Source organism: Centruroides vittatus, unplaced genomic scaffold (assembly GCF_030686945.1).
Source record: "Centruroides vittatus isolate TY-2023 unplaced genomic scaffold, ASM3068694v2 scaffold_3038, whole genome shotgun sequence".
In the NCBI taxonomy this organism is placed as follows: domain Eukaryota; kingdom Metazoa; phylum Arthropoda; class Arachnida; order Scorpiones; family Buthidae; genus Centruroides; species Centruroides vittatus.
Genome location: NW_027122698.1, coordinates 543812 through 563870, shown reverse-complemented (window position 1 = coordinate 563870; position 20059 = coordinate 543812). Strand labels below are relative to the sequence as shown.

The window sequence follows — 20059 nt, the reverse complement described above, 5'->3', positions numbered from 1 at the left end:
TAATTTTTAGACTTACCTTTTTAGATTATAAGAACTGCGATTGGTGGGGTTTTGATATAAATTAATTTTTAAGATACGTTAGAATTTATTTTAACGCCAGCATCGGTCATGGAAGCATACGGTTTTATTATTACCTACGACGGCAACAGAAATTATTCTGTTTCTCCTCGTTTGTACAAGTCACTCGATAGCTGCATTGCTGCGGTAAATAATTTTTCTTTCGATATTCCTGATAATTTTTCTATTGTTTTGCGTTATTTTAAAGATAACGGAGAAATATGGAAAAAAGATGGAAAATTTGGTTTTGTAATTGTGGACGACGATGGAAGAATTAATGAAGTTGGTAATAATTTATATTATTCGTTCGAAGAATGTTCGGATGTTATGAGAGAAGTTTATGTTGAAAAGAATAAAAAGAATATATTAATATTTAGAGAGATAAATTGCGGATTGAGACATTATAAATTTACTAAAGTTCATAAAATCGATTGATATGTATTTTAAACATCAGAGTAACTGTATAATTGCGGGACCGTCGCAGTGTGGAAAGACTACGCTATTAAAAAAAATTATTAGTTGTGAAATTTATGAAAAACAGTTAAAGAAAATTTTATGGTGTTATTCTGTATATTTACCGTTTTTTCGAGACGAAAAAAAATATTACATTTATGTATGGCCTGCCTGAATCTGTGCAAGGATGGGATTTAGTAATAATTGATGATTTTATGCACCAACTTAGTTGAAAAACTGCGTTCCTGTTTACGAAGAGTCTCACCATTATAATGTAAGTGTGATCTTGATAATGCAAAATCTGTTTCTGAAGAATAGAATTATGAGAGATATAACTTTAAATACCCATTATTTGATTTTGTTACATAACTCTGGATATCTTCTATTTCGAAGTTAAGACAATGAAGAAAATATACACATTCTATTCTAAACTCATTATTTGATTTTGCTTAAAAAAAATCGTGATGAAAGTCAAGTAAGTTGTTTAAGGAGGCAAGCTTTTGCAGTAAAATGTAATTTTTTTACGGATGCGTATAAAAAAGCGACAGAAAAGAATTTTGGTTATTTGTTATTGGATTTTCATCCTAAAACAGACAAGAAACTTTCGGTGAGGGATTCGTGTTTTCCGGATGAGCAAGTTATTTTTTGGATATACTTACCGATAAAATGAAGAACTTAAAAAAAAAATTATTATATGCTGGCGCTTTTAGCCCAAACTACCCCTTCTCAACGAAGAGCAATATTGAAAGAAGCTACTCCCGATCAAGTTAAAGTTTTATGCGAAATATGCGATAATTTGCGGAGAGAAAATATACCCGCTAATGTTCATAAATTATGAAAATATAAAAAAATAATTAGAAAATTAAGTGAAAAACACGTCCCTTTAAATACCAATAAAAAAATTTTGGTTAATCAATCTGGCGATTTCTTTCCCTTCTACTGGCACCGCTATTGTCTATGGCAGGAGGATTAATTGGTAAAGTAATAGGAAAAAGAATCTAATGGCAAAACAGATGGCTCTGGTCCCTCTAGAGTTGTTAGCGGCGTATCAAATTAAACCTGAAATAAGAATTGGAAATAATATCGAAGAATTACTCGAGAGTACTGATTTATCTGACGATACTAAAGTCAAATTATTAAGTCAGTTGATTTCGAGATATCAGAAAACTGTCCAAAAGTGGAAAGAACCGGTCAGAGTGTCTGTCGTACCCGAAGAAAAACCCGCTGCTGACGATAACGGTGAAAAAACATTTATTAAACAAATAACTATATCTGTATCGCAGCTATATCAAAAATACATTCCTCATTTAATCGACAAACTGAGACAAAATGATCACAAATGGAATACAAAAGGTGAGTTAAAGAAACTAATACAATAATAAACTTACACATAAATTATGTGATTAACATTATACAATCTTATTTATTGCAACAACTTAAACTGTTATGGCACTTTGAATTGCACAAGAGTCCCTTGTTTTCACAACTGCATTTATTTGTACAACACTTCTTTTTGCAATGACAACGTGTATAGCCTCTCTCTCTACTTTTCGAATTAGCTGCAGCTGCTTCTCTCAGCGATATTTCTTGAGAAGAAATTTCATCTGGAAAGTAACTTTTCTTTACAAATTACGAACCTATTACGTGTATAAAGCTGACAAACAGATCCCCACCTCACGCTATCAAAAAAAAAAAAAAAAAAACGAAAACGCCATCCCGTGAAAAAATGGGCGGTTCCACCAAACCAGTGCCGGGAAAAAAAGTATGTCCTTGTCCTACCTCCAGCTACCCACAAAGGATTTGGCAACAGACTGTCACTTCTCTGTCGACATTGGCTTCTCGGGTGTCATTTCGACCTTCACCAAATCTTATCTGTGCTTGTTGACATACACCGGCGATTGTTCGAATGTATAATAATATAACCAAATATTCGGTCTTTCACCGACGTATTTTGTATGTGTCGACATTTACAGGAAAATATCGACATTCTCTAATTTCAGTCTTTCACAGTAACATATGTTATATACATAGATTCGACAGTATTTAACAATAATATTGTTTTGTAATAATAGTTGTTCTAAATAGGATTGCCCAACGATTCATACGTTTGGAGAGTTGCTGCAATTGAGGTAAAAAAATTTTGTTACTGCTAAAGAAAAAAACATAATAATAATAAAATGGCTTATAAATAATCGCTTATTCTTGTTTCTCAGAATGCACTAATTATGACATATGATAAAACTAGAAGACAAATAACAGGTGGAAAGATATTTCCACTTTTTAAAGTTATCCAAGAGAAACTAAAATTTAGGTAAGTGGCTTTCTCATGTCAATCTCAAGCAAAGTATATTACATTTAATTATAAAACTTTAACAGTACATAGAATCGGTTTATTATACTTTTACTGTTATTATTACTCAATGAATATATTGTTTTGATATAGTTTTAAAATAAATAAAAAAGTAAAAAATAGTTATATAATTTATATAAATTGTTAATTATAATAATTTATAATTCTATTATAAATGTTATTTATCATTCTAATTTCGTTTTATACATGAGAAACAACAACTACTCAATGATAAAATACTTTAACACTTAACCCACTCATTTTTGGGCGACACATCAGGATTGTGCATCAGGGACTTCTTTGACTCACTAGACGAAATAGCAAAACTAACTGGATGGACAAAGGTACATAGTCTCGGCGTCGCGAAGTTAAAATTAACAGGCACAGTGAGGGATTTCGCACGGAAATATGCGCGAATGCGAGCGATTGATATGTACGAGGAATTCAAATGACAAATGATTTGCGCTTTGAAAAAGAGCCATACTCGCTTAGATTTCAGAAATTCCATGCATGTGTTCAAAAACGCGGCGAGGATGTACAAACGTACGCAGTTCAGCTGCAAGATCTAGCATCAGAGACCATAATCAAACAGACAGGGACCGATGCTCGCAAAACAGAAATAATCAAGCGATGCCGAACTAAAGAGCGACAGGAGCGGCTACTCGCCCAATTTTTAAGCGATCTCAACAATAGAATTAAAAGGAGGGTGATGTCCAGGGAACCAGATTCCTTTGATAAAGCAGTTAAAGTGGCAATCAGTGAGGAGACTATAAAGCAGTTGACTGGGAAATCACAAGGGATAGTCGGAGCAATAACCAGTCCCGAGGACGAATGCACAAGTAACCTAGAAGCGACGTTAGCTAACATACAAAGCCAATTAAACGAACTAAAATTAAAGGAGAATCATCGGTGGCTTGGATTCACACATCCAGTAAACAGGGGAAGACAATATTATTCCCCGAGAGGAGGACATGAATATTCTCGATTTGATTCATCTGTCAGGGAAGCGCGTGGCAGAAGCCTACCATATCGATCAAACAATCTACCAGAGAGACGAAGAAACCACTTCCAACCTAATCTAACTAAAGCGCCATCTCAAAACCCACCACAAGGGAGAATAAACAAAATAAAGTGGCGACAGAGTAATAGGCGATAGAGGAACGATAATACACACACACGTCGACCTCAAAGGAATATCCAATCTGAGACCATAAACTTAAATGTACAACAAAAGGGAGATGAATTGAGAGCGCGGAATCGAATAGGAGCTAGAATGATAAGCAACAATCTAGAACCTATCCTATGTTGTTCAATCAACGATTATCCAGCTCGATTGGCGATAGATACTGGTTTCACTGTAACACATATATCCCGAACCTTCGCTCAGAAAACAACTACAATCAACTTTAATAAAAAGGGAAGAAGAATAATCTTTCAAAGTGTCACGGAACATGGCATCAGAACGTATGGAGCTATAAGGTTCCGTTTCCAAATAGGACCTTTACAATTAAAATACTCCTGTTATGTAGTAGACGATCAAATACCTCATCCTTTTGACGGTCTATTAGGATGAGATATAATTAAGGGCCAGGAACTTCTCATAAATTTAGCAAGAGAGAAAATAATACTTCCAGGAGGAGAGGAAATAGATTTCCGGAAGCCAGAAGTGGAGACAACGAGATTAATCCGAGAAAATGGAAAACGAACTCGTAAGGGTACATTTATACAACCTCCTACTAACTCTATAATTACGAAAAACGACAAATCTATTATTTCACTAGAATCTATTCCTAGAGAACAGGCAAGAGAGGTAATCTTGATAACAGACTGCAATCTTCCTCCAGGAACAGAGATTATTATTACCGCGAGAATATCTGGAATAAAATGGAGAGAAAAAATAAGAGGTATAGAGTCTGAAATATCTAATCAAGAGGGGGTTTTAGGTGTCGATTCCTTAGTAAAAACGAGGAAAGTAGGCCAAGACTCCGTCTGAATAATGAATTTATCTACTCAACCAAGGAAATTATCTAAAGGCGAGTGTGTAGGAATTTTCCACAAGACAGTGGAGGAAGAAGATCACCCGAACACCATCAGACCTACTGACGCCCAGAATTCAAGTGCAACAGCAACTCTAACGAAAGAGGAATTTGGTCAACTGTTCGATTGGACTCACATTGGGAAGGACAAGAAGCGTGTCTTATTAGATCTATTGTACAAATATAGGCATGTGTTTGCCGCAAATGACTACAACTTGGAATATTGTCCAGTAGTATAACATGAGATAAACACCGGAGATGCCTCACCTGCGTATCACCCACTTTATAGGATACCTTATGCTCAAAGAGAACAGATGAATAAAATCATTGTCAGACTATTAGAAGAGGGTATAATAGAACATTCGAAATTTCCCTGATCGGCCTCTTCTTTGTTAGTGAGGGAAAACGATCTAACATGGAGTCTCGTTGTGGATTATAAGAGGCTGAATAAGGGCGGATCCTTACCCTGTACCTTTGGTGCAAGAAGCGCTTAGTCTTACAGGTTGAGCGAAATACTTCTCGACGATGGACACCTTATCAGGATTCTGGCAATTGAAATTGCGCAATAAGGAGAAGTCAGCCTTCTCAACCCCTGATGGTCACTATCAATGGAACCGCATGGCAATGGGCTTTTGCGGGGCAAAGCCCAGCGTCTTGGCAAAGGGCCGCGGACTTTATCTTACACGGCATAAAAGGGAAAACCTGTCTAGTTTACATGGACGAACTACTAACTTTTAGCTCCGATTTCCAAACGCATCTAGTTCGTTTAGAACAAATCTTTCAGAGACTGGCTACTGTGGGTCTAAAATTAAAACACAGGAGGTGTCATTTCCTTCAACAACAAATAAAATTCTTAAGACATGATGTCTTGGCTGAAGGAATACGATCCAATTTAGATAAAATAAAATGTGTTCTGAACTTCCCTCTGACCTGCAAACGAGCACGACGTCAAATCTTTCCTTGGATTAACGGGTTACTACCGAAGACACATTGAATCTTATGAAAAGATAACAAACCTCTAACCGATTTGTTGAAAAAGGATAACAAATTACAATGGGGAGAGGAACACGAACGCAGTTTTGAGAGAATAAAAGAAATAATCACCTCAACTCCTCTTTTGAAATCTCCAGACTTTTCTAAATATTTTATTCTATCCATAGACTCATCAAACGAAGCAATTGGAACGGTCTTGTCTCAGGAAGAAATGGACAGAGGAAAACTTATTGCATATGCCAACAGAGTATTAAGAAAACAAGAGAAGAACTATAGCACTACGGAGGAGTATTTGGCGGTAGTTTGGGCCACCAAATACTTCAGACCGTACCTGTATGAGAGAAAATTCACTATAATAACCGATTACCGACCATTAAAATGGCTTATCAATAATAAAGACTCTACGTCAAATTCTCGAGTTGCCCGATGGGTCATTTTTTTACAGGAATGTGATTTTGATATCAAACATCGAGCCGGAAGTTGTCACAAAAATGCAGATGCATTAAGTAGAATTCCTATTCGACAAATTTCTACTGCCAAAAGCTTTGTCCCAATCTATTCAAAGACACAAATTGGCGAATTTCAGAGAAGAGAAGAGAAATGGAATACCATTATCCATCATCTAGAAAGTGATACATCTCCAGATCAAACACAACATTATTTCCTAGATGAAGAGAGAGTGTTGTATCATCAACAATCCAGGGTTGCCAGATTGGCTTTTTTGATGCCAAATTTGCGAAATTTGGCTTTTTTCAGTGTGATTGGTGTCAAAAATTTTGTTTGGCTTTTTGGCTTTTTTTCGAACATCATCATGATAATTTTATTTTTAACAAATCTGATTTTATTTTTTCCAGTAGGCATTCTAAGTTTTATATTATAAATTCTAAGTTGTATATTATTAAAAGAAATGATTTTGGATCAGACTAATTTTCTCTGTTTTCATTTGCAACTCCAATAGTTCAAGAATTTGAAAGGTTAAATGGCCTTTTTCAACAAAATAAAGCAGACCCTTATCAGTTGCATGAAAGTTTATTTTGCACTACAAAACTTTAAAAAGTAGACTTTATGATGGTAGTTATAAGAAAAGTATTTCTAAAGTTGATTTTGGAATGAATTTTTTGAATAAATGAGATAAATACCTGCAAGTAAATAATGATGAAAAAGTCAAGCAACAATTTCTAACTATCAAAGAAAGGTGTTTTCACTAGTGATGTAACGAATATTTCGGTTACTACCCGGTATTCGGCCTATTCGGCCTATTTTTCACTATTCGGCCGAATACCGAATATAACATTCGCGAATACGAATACCTAAAAACAGGAGTAAGAAATAGCAAAAACACAGTAAATTAATCATTTTGGTAACTTTTATTAATGCTGAACATTAAATTATAATTATTAAAGTTAATAAGAAATAGCATCTAACTCTAGTATTAAATTATTTCGTAATTAAATAATATTATAGCGTTTATCTAGCCCGATATCTTATGGCATTGATGGCGTGTAGGTTAGAATGTATCAAGCATCAATGTTATTGTTTTGTTAATTATGTCATATTCGTATTCGCGTATATTTTAAAATGATTTACGAAACGTTTTATTGAAACTTATCGTATTTAAAGAAAGAATTATTTATCTATTTCTAGAAAATGAGTAACTAATATATAATTTATTTTATATATAAAGCAAAGAATGAGCATTTTTCATTATGTGCAAAAGATAACATTTGAAATCATGTTAATTTTAAAAATATTGACAAAAACAATAACAACAAAATATCACAAAGCTTCACAAATAGAAACACCCCAATAATATATTTTAACTGTTCCACAACTGGGGAGAAATTAGACCATAAATCTTCCCACTAAAGTATATCCTAAAGGTACTATTCGGTCTACAAATACGTAGTAAAAACAAAATTTTAGTGCTTAATTAAAGAGTTAAAAAGATCGATTGCAAATAAAATAACTTATAAGTTATAACTTACATCTAAATACCAACAACTGCCGAATCTATATCGGGCTATTTACGGCTATTACATAAATTATAAACCAATTTGGCACTAGAGGTAGACGTTAGGCTCTATCTCATATTAACTTTAATAATTATAATTTAATTAATTAATTTAAATAATTTAGACCTACTGGAAGAAAAAATCGTAGTGACAGCGGGCCAATAGAGAGCAGGGTGCGCGATCCTTGCCATAATTTTTGTGCGCCAATTTTTGTACGTGCATCAATCAAGCCGAATAGTTTGGCCGAATATTCGGTATTCGGCCACGCTCCTGGCCGAATATTCGGTATTCGGCCACTCTCCTAGCCGAATATTCGGTATTCGGCTGAGATCGAATATACTATTCGTTACATCACTAGTTTTCACACGTTAGAAGAAGCTTTAAATCAAGTTCAACAACGGCTTCCATCGGCAATGAATTGATTTCAAGATATAGCGCAATTAAGCCCAAATATAATTTTAAACCAAGCTTTATGACCAAAGTTTTCTGAATTGTTATTTTTGAATTTAGCACAAGACAATCTTAATATGATTGAAGAGCAATACAGGAAATTACTTTTTGTCAATTGGATAAACGAAAATCAATTTAAGAAATGTGGAATACCCAATGAAAGTGAGCTTTTTTTACCAAAACATATTACAAAATCCCCAATTCAAAGAACTTGCGACTTTTGCCCTCACTTGCGTAATACAGGTATACCTCGAGTTACGTCGTTCTCGATAATACGTCGTTTGTCAAAAAAGTATATGGAAAATAAAAATCAACTTTAAGTCATTTTATTTGACTATACATCCGTCTGCCACAAATATTGAAGTCGTAATATCACTAGAAAAGCGTTAAAAGCACATAAAATCATTTGAAAATATGTACATTTACAGTAAACGTTAATATAATCATCATAAATCCTAGAGAACGAAACACGAAAACATCTGTGTTTCTGTGTTGTCGTCTTATTTAGCGGTCTTTAAGTACTTATTATTGGCGTTTTCCACTGTAGTTACGTAACTACACAAGTAAGTTCGACTTACGTCGCCTCTCCTGGAACCAATTACCAACGTAAGACGAGGTATACCTGTAACACCCATTAGCAATGCTACAGTAGAGAGAGTGTTTTCACTTTTAACTCATTTTAAGAATAAGGCAAGGAATAGAATGCAACTTTCTCTTCTAGATGCAATTATTAGGATTAGGTCACAACCTTTGACCTCAAATATATGTTGCAAATAATTTGTCCTTTCACATAAAATGTTAGAGTATTTTACTTCTGAGAAACTGTATTCCTCTGATTCAATTTCTTCCCTTAATCATGAAGATATGCTTTTTGGAAAAGAAGCGTTATCATAATAAAATAGCATTCAAGTATAATTAAAGTATAATGTATATAAAATATATAATAAATTTTGGCTTTTTTCTGGCTTTTTTTTATCTTAGTTGGCTCTTTATAAAAATTTAAATCTGGCTACCCTGCAACAATCTACCTCTCAAGGGGAACTCCTAGAACAACTAGTCATTCTGTCCATCTTAATTCCCTACATCTTATGAATTCATCATGATACACCTTTTAGGATCACAGAAAATGCAACGAAAACTACAATCGCTGTTCTACTGGCCAACGATGAACCAGGATATAAAAACCTATTGTCAGAGCTGTTAATGAAAAGAAAAGACAAACGAAAAGAAGCGGAGTTGCAATTATTTCCTCCTCCAACACGATTGTTCGAACATACTGCTATGGATATAGTAGGACCCTTACCTATCGTGTCAAATGGCAACAAATATATACTTGTTTTCATCGATCATTTCAGCCGTTATGCTGAGGCCATACCTGTACCGAATATTCAGAGCAAAACTATTGCAAAAAGCATTTGTCACACATATCGTCCTACGACATTTCACGCCTGTTCAATTACTTACTGACCGCGCACCGAATCTAATATCTAAGATGTTTAAAGAAGTGTGCGAATTATTGCAAATAAAGCGACTTCTTACTACAGCATATCATCCTGCATGTAACGGAATAGTGGAGAGATTTAACAAGACTCTTATCGATATCATTGCACATTATATCGCTAAAGACCAGCGAGATTGGGACAAATGGATTCTTTATGCATTGTTTGCCTATAATACAACTATACATGCTTCTACAGGCGACAGCCCTTTCTTCCTATTATACGGAAGAGATCCAACCTTTCCCTTTGATCTAATAACTAGTCCCACGAGAACTAAATACGATGTTGAAGACAATTATGCATCAGAACTTCAGATATCGAATGACAGAAGCTCATCAGGTAGCACTAAAACATGCAGAACAAGCTGCCCGAAAAAGACAGACACGGCATCGTCAAACTCATAAAATACCTACGTATCATATTGACGATCGAGTATTTTTGAATGAAGTAATTGTACCTCAGGGACTTAAACGAAAGTTGGCACCAAGGTGGTCAGGTCCGTTTCGAATCGTGGCTGAACTAAGTCTTGTTACCTTCATCATTGAAAATCTAACTACCAAGAAAAGACTTCAAGTACATGCTAATCGCCTCAAGCACGCAATTGCTCGGCAAGAGTTTGAGCTGAATTCTATACATCAACCTGCCACTACCACATCCATCAATCAATCTCTTCCAAAGGAATGTTTCTATTTAGACCCCTGGGACGAATTTATCTTCTCCGAGATGTCACAATAACAATCTGAACCCACATCTGAATCGGAATCGGAATCTGAATCTGAAGGAGAAAAGGAAACTGAAATAGAGTCCAGTTTCGAAGGGGAACAACCAACTTCGTCTCATTCATATGCTCTAAGAAGCCAAGGACCTGTGGAAGATCGCCCTTGGATCTTTCCAACTCCACGACGAAGTCGAATCCCTAAAAGAAAAGCTAGCTCGCCAAAGGAAGGCAGAAATAATATACAACCACCAAAAGTAACAAGAAAGAGGAACCTAAATCGAGAAATTCCCCGAATCATATTTAATCCAGATAACCTATTTCATGACTTTCTTATTTTTTAACTTACACTATTCTACAAGAGAGAGAGAGAGCAAATATCGTTAGGAAATTGTCAATTTCCGTACCGTATTAATAACCTCCGCGAAAAGGAAAATAAAAACTTTTGTAACGTTATGACGCGATCGCGATATAATGCAAGAGAGAGTGAACCGAATCAAATCTGTAAAAACAATTCCTTTGGTGAAAATCCAGCACGCTCGATAAAACCAAGCTTGATTTTATAAAACCCAGGTAATGTGAAGATCGGGATCTTTATATTGTGGACTTTAACATCTTTATATAATCTTAATCAAAATATTTAACTACATTTTATACAAAAACGGAACGAAGTACACCAAAAAGGGTTAGTTTAATGGGAAACCAACCGACAAAACTTTCTGATAAGATCGGTTTAAACTTGATTCCCACGAGTTGAGTTCCTTGTTAAGGTAAGTAAAATTTCTGTGTCACAACTATGTCACCCATCACTTTATTGGTCCGAGAAGATCGACTCCTCTGACGAAAAATCAAGGAAGGGCCTGCAAAACACCTCTTCATATAAAAAGGGTGTACGATGAGTAAGAAAGCAGAAGTTGTCACTTGACTGTGTGTGTGTCTTCGTTCTGATTTAGCTATTGCCGTCAAGCTTTTCATCTTCTGTTGACCCTCCTCGGACTAGCGTACAATTGGATTGAAATCTAAAACAATTGGATTAATCTACATTTAGACTAAAATCTAAAATCAAAGATATTATATCATCTATTAGACGTAATTTATAGGACATTATTAAGTAAGTTTAGTTCATACACTAGCATCTAATACAATGATACTGTATTAGATGCAAGTTTACGAATAGAGAAAGAAAAAACATGATTATAGCAGAAAGTATAATTTAAAGAAAAACCGATATGACTCATTGCTGTACATAATGGAAAATGTTTTTGATATATTCTTAGATACAAACATAAAAAAGTTATAATAAAATTAATATAAAAGTTTTACATGGTTTTTTAAATGATACAACAAAAACTTTTAGTTTACCAAGTCAGAACGTTTAAAAATGTATGAAGTAAAATAACCATCAGAAATTGTTTATGTATAGTGCATAAAATGTAGGCTCATATAGAATATCCTGCACTTATATTAAAAGCAATGAAAAGTAATAAAAAACATCAGTGAGAGATGTGTTATATACATGATTTTCGTTGATTTCATATATACAGTAGAGCATCGATTATCCGACCCTCGATTAATCGACTTATCGGTTAACCGACCGCGTTCTAGTTAGCAAATTCAAATGTCTGCTAGTGATCTTGGCTACTTTAATATTATTTTAGATAAATTTTTCATGTTTTAGCTGGCAGCACTGGCTCGACCATAAAAGGGAGGCTAGTATTTAAACCAGGTCTAATACACTATACTAATAATGTATTTTTTCGTACTTTTCGATTATCCGACTTTTCAGTTATCCGACCAACCCCAGTCCCCAATTAAGTCGGATAATCGATGCTCTACTGTATTTCATATAATAATTAATGTATAAGAAAATACGTAAATAGTAATACGTATCATACTTGAATACATAACGTTCGCAAAAGACATTATGTTCGCTGATGTTTGTAAAGGTTTCTTACATTGCAATCTACCAAAAAAATGGAAAACAACAAATTATACAAAAATAAAAGCTACATACAGCTGTCAAAATATATAGTGTATCTATGAGGAATTAAACGAATATTCGTGAATATTTTAGTTTAATTGTTTAATTAATATACATCTCATATTGTTGTTGCATGTTGTAATTCACTAACGAAAGCCATAGTTTTCACAATTATATCATTCAAATATATATTTATTTCGGATTATTTTTAAATATTATTTTGAAGGCATATATTTATATTCCTGTTCTAAAAGTGTTGCTTTGATTTACTAATAGTTATATTCTCTTAACATGACGTTAAATAAAAATCTTTTTATTTTAAAAACCGTTTTAAAAATTATTTTAACTAAATATAAAATATAAGATATAAAATTATAAATTTATCAGGTTAATTATTTTGAAAATATTAAATTGTGACATTTAAATAGATACTTTGTAGTGCATCCGATAGAAAGCGTTTTAGGAGATAAACATGAAAGTGGTAAGTGGGACGGAGTTCTAGGGCAAGTTGCAAACCAGGTGAGTAAACATAAAATACAAGTGTTTAAAACAAGTTAATGTGTAAAAAGCTAATTTTACAATCAAAGGTCTAAAAATAATAAATAGATTATCATTCCACTTTAATAATTAAACACTGCGTCTCATCACATGAAAATTTGTCAAGAATCAAATCGAGTTACATAGAGTAACGAACGTATACGATCGTATACGCGATGTCGGTCACTGAATAATCTTTCATTGATTGGTAACCAATGTATAGTTATAACCAAACGTGAAATAAACACCAAATAGAATGTATTAGTATGCAAATGAAGGAAAAATTTCACAGATATACATTATTAAAGTCATAAGAGGCATAGTTTAAATGAATTGAAAAAATAGATCATTCACAAACTAAACATTTACCTTAGAACGCATTAAATATGAAAAAACACAATCTTTAAATTAATTAAACCATATCAAGAGAATCGTCGACGAAAAAAGCTATCTCCTTTGCTTTTCAACTTCTAATTAAATGTCAGAAAAAATGTCAGGTAAAAACTGAATACCTTTATCAGTCCCGATCACATATAAATATTTTTCACATTTTTTTTTATGTCGATGGCCTATGAAACCTAATAAAAGCAAATGCAGAAGGTCAACGAAGATGAAAACATTAAATTATTATATGTAGTGTACATTATTAGTTTCAAAAAGTACAATAGATCACTTAGTGAGTAAAACTAAATTGAATATACGTGTCACGAACTTTTCCATAAAAGTATATACACATTGTGTACTCTCATGCCATTCAAAATTACGTATTGCCTGAAATGTTCCTTTTTGCAAACTTTTTCCGTTGCTTTCTTAATATCGTACTATGACAATTAAACACTTGGTTTGCTTTGCAGTAATCTTTATAACAAATTTTCAGCCACGTTAAATATTGCATAACGTTTGATTACTTCTTTTTTCTTTTTCTATCTCAGGTAGATTTATCTATAATTCTCATTTATTTTTTACTTAATCGTTCCATTGCCTGTTATCAAAAGTATCTGGTAAAGGGTCTTAAGAGGCAGTAATAGAACCTTCTATATAATCTCTATATATTATATTTTCACCAAACAATATAGATAAGTTGTTATTAAAAGCTAGTGAATTGGACATTTTTCCCTGCTATAAACTCCATGGATATTAAATGTATTTGATATGTAATATTTACAAAATTAAATTTTTGGGTTGCGGATCGATGAAATCGAAATCAAATTAGTATGAATCTTCAAACAGCTAAATCCTACAATACCCTTAAAAGTCAGTACAAAACGTATAACATTTTAAACAACATAACACTTTAATTTTATATTTTGTCAATCAACGCTTTAAAGTATATTTATTTTTACTTCAACTTTTATAATTAATTTTTTAATTCAGGAAGCAGATGTGGCCTTTCTGCCTGTAGGTGTCAATCACGAACGCTTCTCTGCAATGGAGTTTACGTCAGTTTTTTCCTTTTATCCTGTAAGTTTTGTTATTAAAGCGCCAGATAATGTTGATAATTGGAATTTTCTTACGAAGCCTTTTACCTTAAAGGTAAGTAACTATAACAAGTTTTAAACTATTATTAAAACTCAAACATTAAGTTATATTTTATGTAATCAGGTTTGGATTGCTATATTTTCTATTGTATTGATATTTGGACTAACGCTACATAAAGTGCTGGAGAAGGACTTTATCACTGCAAAAACAGGAAAACGATGGACTCTGTGTGTAGTTTTTTGGAATTTAATTTGTACATTTCTGGGTGAAGGTAACATTCGTTAGTTATAATGTAACTTAAATTCAAGTTTCATAAAAGTAAAAGTCTATTTAATTGAATTTAGGATTGAATCTAGAGAAAGTGAAAAGATTTGCATCCAGATTCATGATAGGAATTTGGTGGTTATCGATTGTTGTTTTAGTATCCAGTTACAGCGGAACGTTAATGTCTTTTATGACATGTCCTTTAACTGAGTCTTTTCCAAGAGATTTTCAGGAACTTTCTGTTTTTGTCCGCAATGGCGAGTACTCATGCGGAACATACAAGGGATTTCTTCCGTGGAAAGACATCATGGTAAGTGTTTTTAATTTTGAAAGATTTATACTTTACATATGGAAGGATGACCTCTTAAATGTTTTTTTTAATTTTAAAATTTGTTCATCATAACGATAGTGTTTTATATTAATATAATTATTAATTCTAGGAATCGAAGTCAGAAAATAGTAAAATTTTACGTGAAAACATTCTATCCAATAATAACTCCATGGCTATACCACAAGGCATTAAAAAAGTGCAGAATGAACGATTTGCATACATAATGACTAAAATTCTTCTAAATCTGCACATCAATAAAGCAGAAAGGCCTAAATACGTGATGTCGAAAGATTCTTTTCGTACATATATCATCGCTTATCCAATCAGAAAGAATTTTCCATTTAAAAAGGATTTAACTGACACGTAAAAAATTTATAAATTCATTTACACTGCATACCACAATTAATATTTATTTTAATATATTTAAAACAATTTCGTTTTAGAGTAACTCGCATGTTTGAAGCTGGAATTTTTGAAAAATTGTTTCCTCAAGAGTTTGAAGATTTCCAAAAAGCATCAGAATTCAAACCATTGACAATCAAAGATGTTAAAAGTACTTTGTTGCTTATGGGCATTGGATATCTAGTGTCTTTAATCTGCTTAACCATTGAAATAATATTAACAAAGGTAATTAAAACTGTTACCTGCAATCCACTTTATTAATGTAGAAAATACTAAATAACAACTATTGTAATCATTCTGCTGATCATTTTAACAAGGAGAAGATAAAACTTTATATTTGCTTTATTCTGCCCATTAATTATATCGATAGAAGAAAGCATTGTTTAACTAACTAAATATTTTCAATTTTATTCTAGACAGCGCAAAATTCTATTTCGCGTTACATACAGAAAATTCAAATTTATCATGATATTGATACTATCTGATTCTGAATATTGTAATTCGTTAAAACAATAATTATATATAATAATTGACCTAACAATTTCTAAATTTATAATATGCCAAATTGTGTGAATTTAGTTTATGTGAAAAATATCGCGAAAATTTCATAAAAGCACTTCTGTTTGCATGAAAATTTTTTACCAAATTACTATAGATATTGAAACATCTCCTGTTGGATTACTCGTGTATTTGAAATATTTATAAACTTCATGTATCGTAAATAACAACTGTCTTTTTCATGTAAAATTAATCATTTTTTAATTTCATGTATTATAATTCAACGTATAATATATTCATAATATTTAAACATACTTTTGTTAATTGTACAATACAATTATTAATTATGTACTGTACACTTTATAAGAAGTATGAAATAAACGAAAATTAATTTACAACTCATTTTAGAATTAGTTATTTGTTATTTTACGATTATTATTTAATTACTTCGTATCGATAATAGAGGTGAGAATGCACTTGCTAATTTGCTCCGTGTTAAATATAAATTATTCTAATTATATGCCGATGATTAAGATATAAAACAAATTTTAGACCTGTTTAAACTTTAACTGAATTATGTAATTTTAAATTAGAATTTCTCGGTAGTAAAAGAGATTGAGATACTTTAAACATTTTCATTTTGTTAACATTACTGCTGATTTCAGATTGAAGATTTACATTACACTACGTTTATTAAACATTGTAAACTTTACTGTGTTTGACACTTATAAAATTAGTTTCATGATAATATTTTCATTCATTCTACATGTTCTGAATCATGAAGTGCGCTGAATAATTGCTGTACTATCTGTTATCTGTTAAGGGTCTGGACAAAACAATTTTCTTTTTCGATTGTGTCCCTCTTTTTTCAGGGATTCTTAAGGCGTAACGATTGTTCAATCAGGAGCTGGATAGGTAATGTACTTTCATGTTCTCTCCTATTGGGACTCCTGCCAAACCTGCTAATTTGCCACTTGCTTCGCACGAAAAAACCGATGCTTTCAAAAAGTACAGCAAATCGCATTGTCTTTCATGTAATTTTGTTAAGCTTACTTGTAACTATAGTTACAATAGTTCGTTCCTTTAATACAGCATTTTTCAAAACGACAAACAAGTAATTTTACAAGTTAAATTATTCCTATCGAGCAATTTTTTGGTCTTATTTTACTCAAAAGAAGCCCAAGAAAGCTTTTCAAAGAGTGCATCATTTTTTAAAGATACTGCACAACATATGGACTCCATAAAAGAAAATAATTAAGAAATGTTTAAACGATTTAATATTGGTAAACAAAGTAGACTAATGGATTAGTCAGATGGCTTCATATTGATTTATCACATCAACCTAAACCAGTGGATTCCAACCTGTGGGGCGCGCCCCCTAGGGGGCCGCGAACTGTTGCAAGAGGGGCATGCAGCTGTTTCCGAAATATCATTTTCGAATACAAACCAAAAAAGTCGAATAGGTGTCAAAAAAATGAATCAGCAAAATAGGTATACGTAATCCACAATCCTCGCCGCGAATTTTTCGGGTACAAATGCTAAAACATCCATCCATACTCTTGCTGGAACGAAAACATCTCGCTTTCGCGTTTGGAGCCGAGCGCCGGCGGGGCGAGGAAACAAAAGACAATCACTCGGAACATCCCGGGTATTCTCGTGCTTACTCTCGCCAAACTTCAGTAAACAGAAGCATCTGTTTTTTTTTCTGTTGTCTATGAACAGAATTAGTTCGTTAGTAGTGCTTGCGATAACCACGTTGATATATAGAATGAAACACTTCGCTTTGGTAACTTCTAAATTAATATTGAGGTAAATTTCATGACTGTTATAATAGTACATTATTTTCAGTACATTTAAAATTATTATTTCTTATAATAAATAATTATTTTTTATGTATATTTTTACATAATATTGTATATTATTTTTGTAGCCCATTAAATAAATTATAATATCAGTTGAGTGTTTATGAAATTAGATTGTTAGAAAAATTAAGGGAGCGCAACAATTTTTTTAAGGGGGCGCAGGTACAAAAAGGTTGGAAACCACTGACCTAAACTGTTAATTAATAATGTTGATTTACAAGATAAATTAGAAATATCAAAAGATAATTTTGCTTTAATGGCAAATAATAATAATAATTATAAAATTATTTTGTAAAATAAAAAGACACAGTTGATGCAAAGATTCTTTTAAAATCTACCATTTATTACATGTTCTTAGAGTGAAACTTCAGACAACCTGACCTTTCTTTATAGGCTACTCCGCTGTCCAGTTAAACCATTCCTTAAGAACACAAAAGATTATCTAATTAAAAATATATATTTGAAAAATTGGAACTGGTGGATCTTATGACGTCTTCTGGTTTTCTATTCTATTTCCATTTGGAAATTTCGGACTTTTTCATCCACTAGAAGAGTACTGTGTTAAGCGGAAGATTTTTCATTATTCCCTCTGGTGACAAATTATCGCAAAAAGATTTTTTCGATTATAGGATTTTATCAGGTGGAAAATCCACAAAATAATAGTGGTTTTAAAAGAATTTTTGAATTGACTATGCCTTTATTTTACAAAAAAAAATTTTCCACTGAACAAAATGCTATATAAAATTATTATTAAAAAGTAATAAATTAGATGTTTAGTTTGTTGGTTCAAATTGGAATTGAAAAAGGGTTGCAAACAGGTATTATGAAAATTCCATTCTGTATTCCGATTCCGTGTATTCAATTTTCTTTAAATATGGCGTGGCTACGGCCACTCTATATAGTATATTTTAGCTCGTTAGTGGAGACAGAAAGATATTAATTTATGAATCTACTTCTTTTTAAAGTGTAGTTTCCAGTACCTGGACGGTTACAAATATGTATAAAAAACACTGTGGAAGATTCTTGACAAGTCAAAAATTTCTTGAATTGAATTATAAACTTAATACGACAACTACATTTAGAATCTAAAAGTCAAAAAGTATCAAGTTACTAGTGTTATCGTTAACGATCCAAAATGAATAAACTGTTAGCATCGTCTAAATATGAATTCAATCCAGTGTTTCCTTTCATTTAAAGAAAATATCCGATTAAAAGATATAAAGGTATGACTCAGAAAGTTGGGCCATGTCATTGTGAAAAAGTAATTTTAATCCAGTTTTTAAACTAATCTCGTTGAATCGAAAGCGTGGTTCATGCATCATATCCATTACTTTCTGCAAAATGATTACATTCTTCGAACTTCCGCTAATTTCTGACTGCATATCGTGCGCAATATTGTGAATTATTTCATCAACAGTAAACATAATTTTACATATCGAAAATGTTTATTTGAATAAAAATATAAATACAAAACTACAAACTCGAAACACACGATAAAAGTAATGTAATATAATGTCTATAATATTGAACATAGTAGATATGCGAATATAAATTGAAATCTTTTTTGTAAAAATAGTTTACGGATGCTTACATCAGTTACGTTTTTCTGTGGTATGTAGTTTCTCGTGAGAATTCAAATGAGACTTTTGAGATAACTTTCGGAAACAATATTTACAGTTGAATAGCTTTTCTCCTGTGTGGACAAAGATGTTGAACTAGATGTACTTTTTGTGTAAAATTCGTTTGCAGCTGTCACAAGTAAATGGTTTCTCGCCAAAATGTATTCTCACGTGTCTTCGAAGATTGAAAATGTGGTTAAATCTTCTACCACAGAAATTGCAACGAAACGGCTTTTCTCCAGAATGGATCCGCTCGTGACATTCCAGTTGGAACAGTCTTGGAAATTCTTTGCCGCAGGTTACGCATTGATGTTTCTCATTCCTAAGTTTTTGATTCTCTAAATCCGAAATAATGAAATAAAAATATTAAATTTCAACCGAAATATTCAGTGCAATCAACGTTTCATATTTCCAAAAATGAATGCAGCATTACATTAGGAGAATTTGACAATTCTATAATCTACATTTAGTATTAAATGAAATCGGATTTCAAAGTAAGCTATAAACTATAATTTTGTCAA

General features: G+C 32.5%; 2 protein-coding genes across 2 annotated transcripts in view; one reads left to right on the top strand and one right to left on the bottom strand.

Moving 5' to 3' along the window:
• LOC136988014 (uncharacterized) overlaps positions 1-20059 on the bottom strand; it is a 234304-nt gene that overhangs the window by 91548 nt on the left and 122697 nt on the right. The window lies entirely within an intron of this gene.
• LOC136988027 (glutamate receptor U1-like) lies at positions 9844-19797 on the top strand. The gene is made up of 8 exons (XM_067285809.1): positions 9844-10189; positions 12986-13065; positions 14458-14616; positions 14686-14833; positions 14907-15136; positions 15267-15520; positions 15601-15784; positions 19669-19797. The coding sequence occupies exons 1-8, from the start codon at positions 9844-9846 to the stop codon at positions 19795-19797; spliced, it is 1530 nt and encodes a 509-aa protein (XP_067141910.1).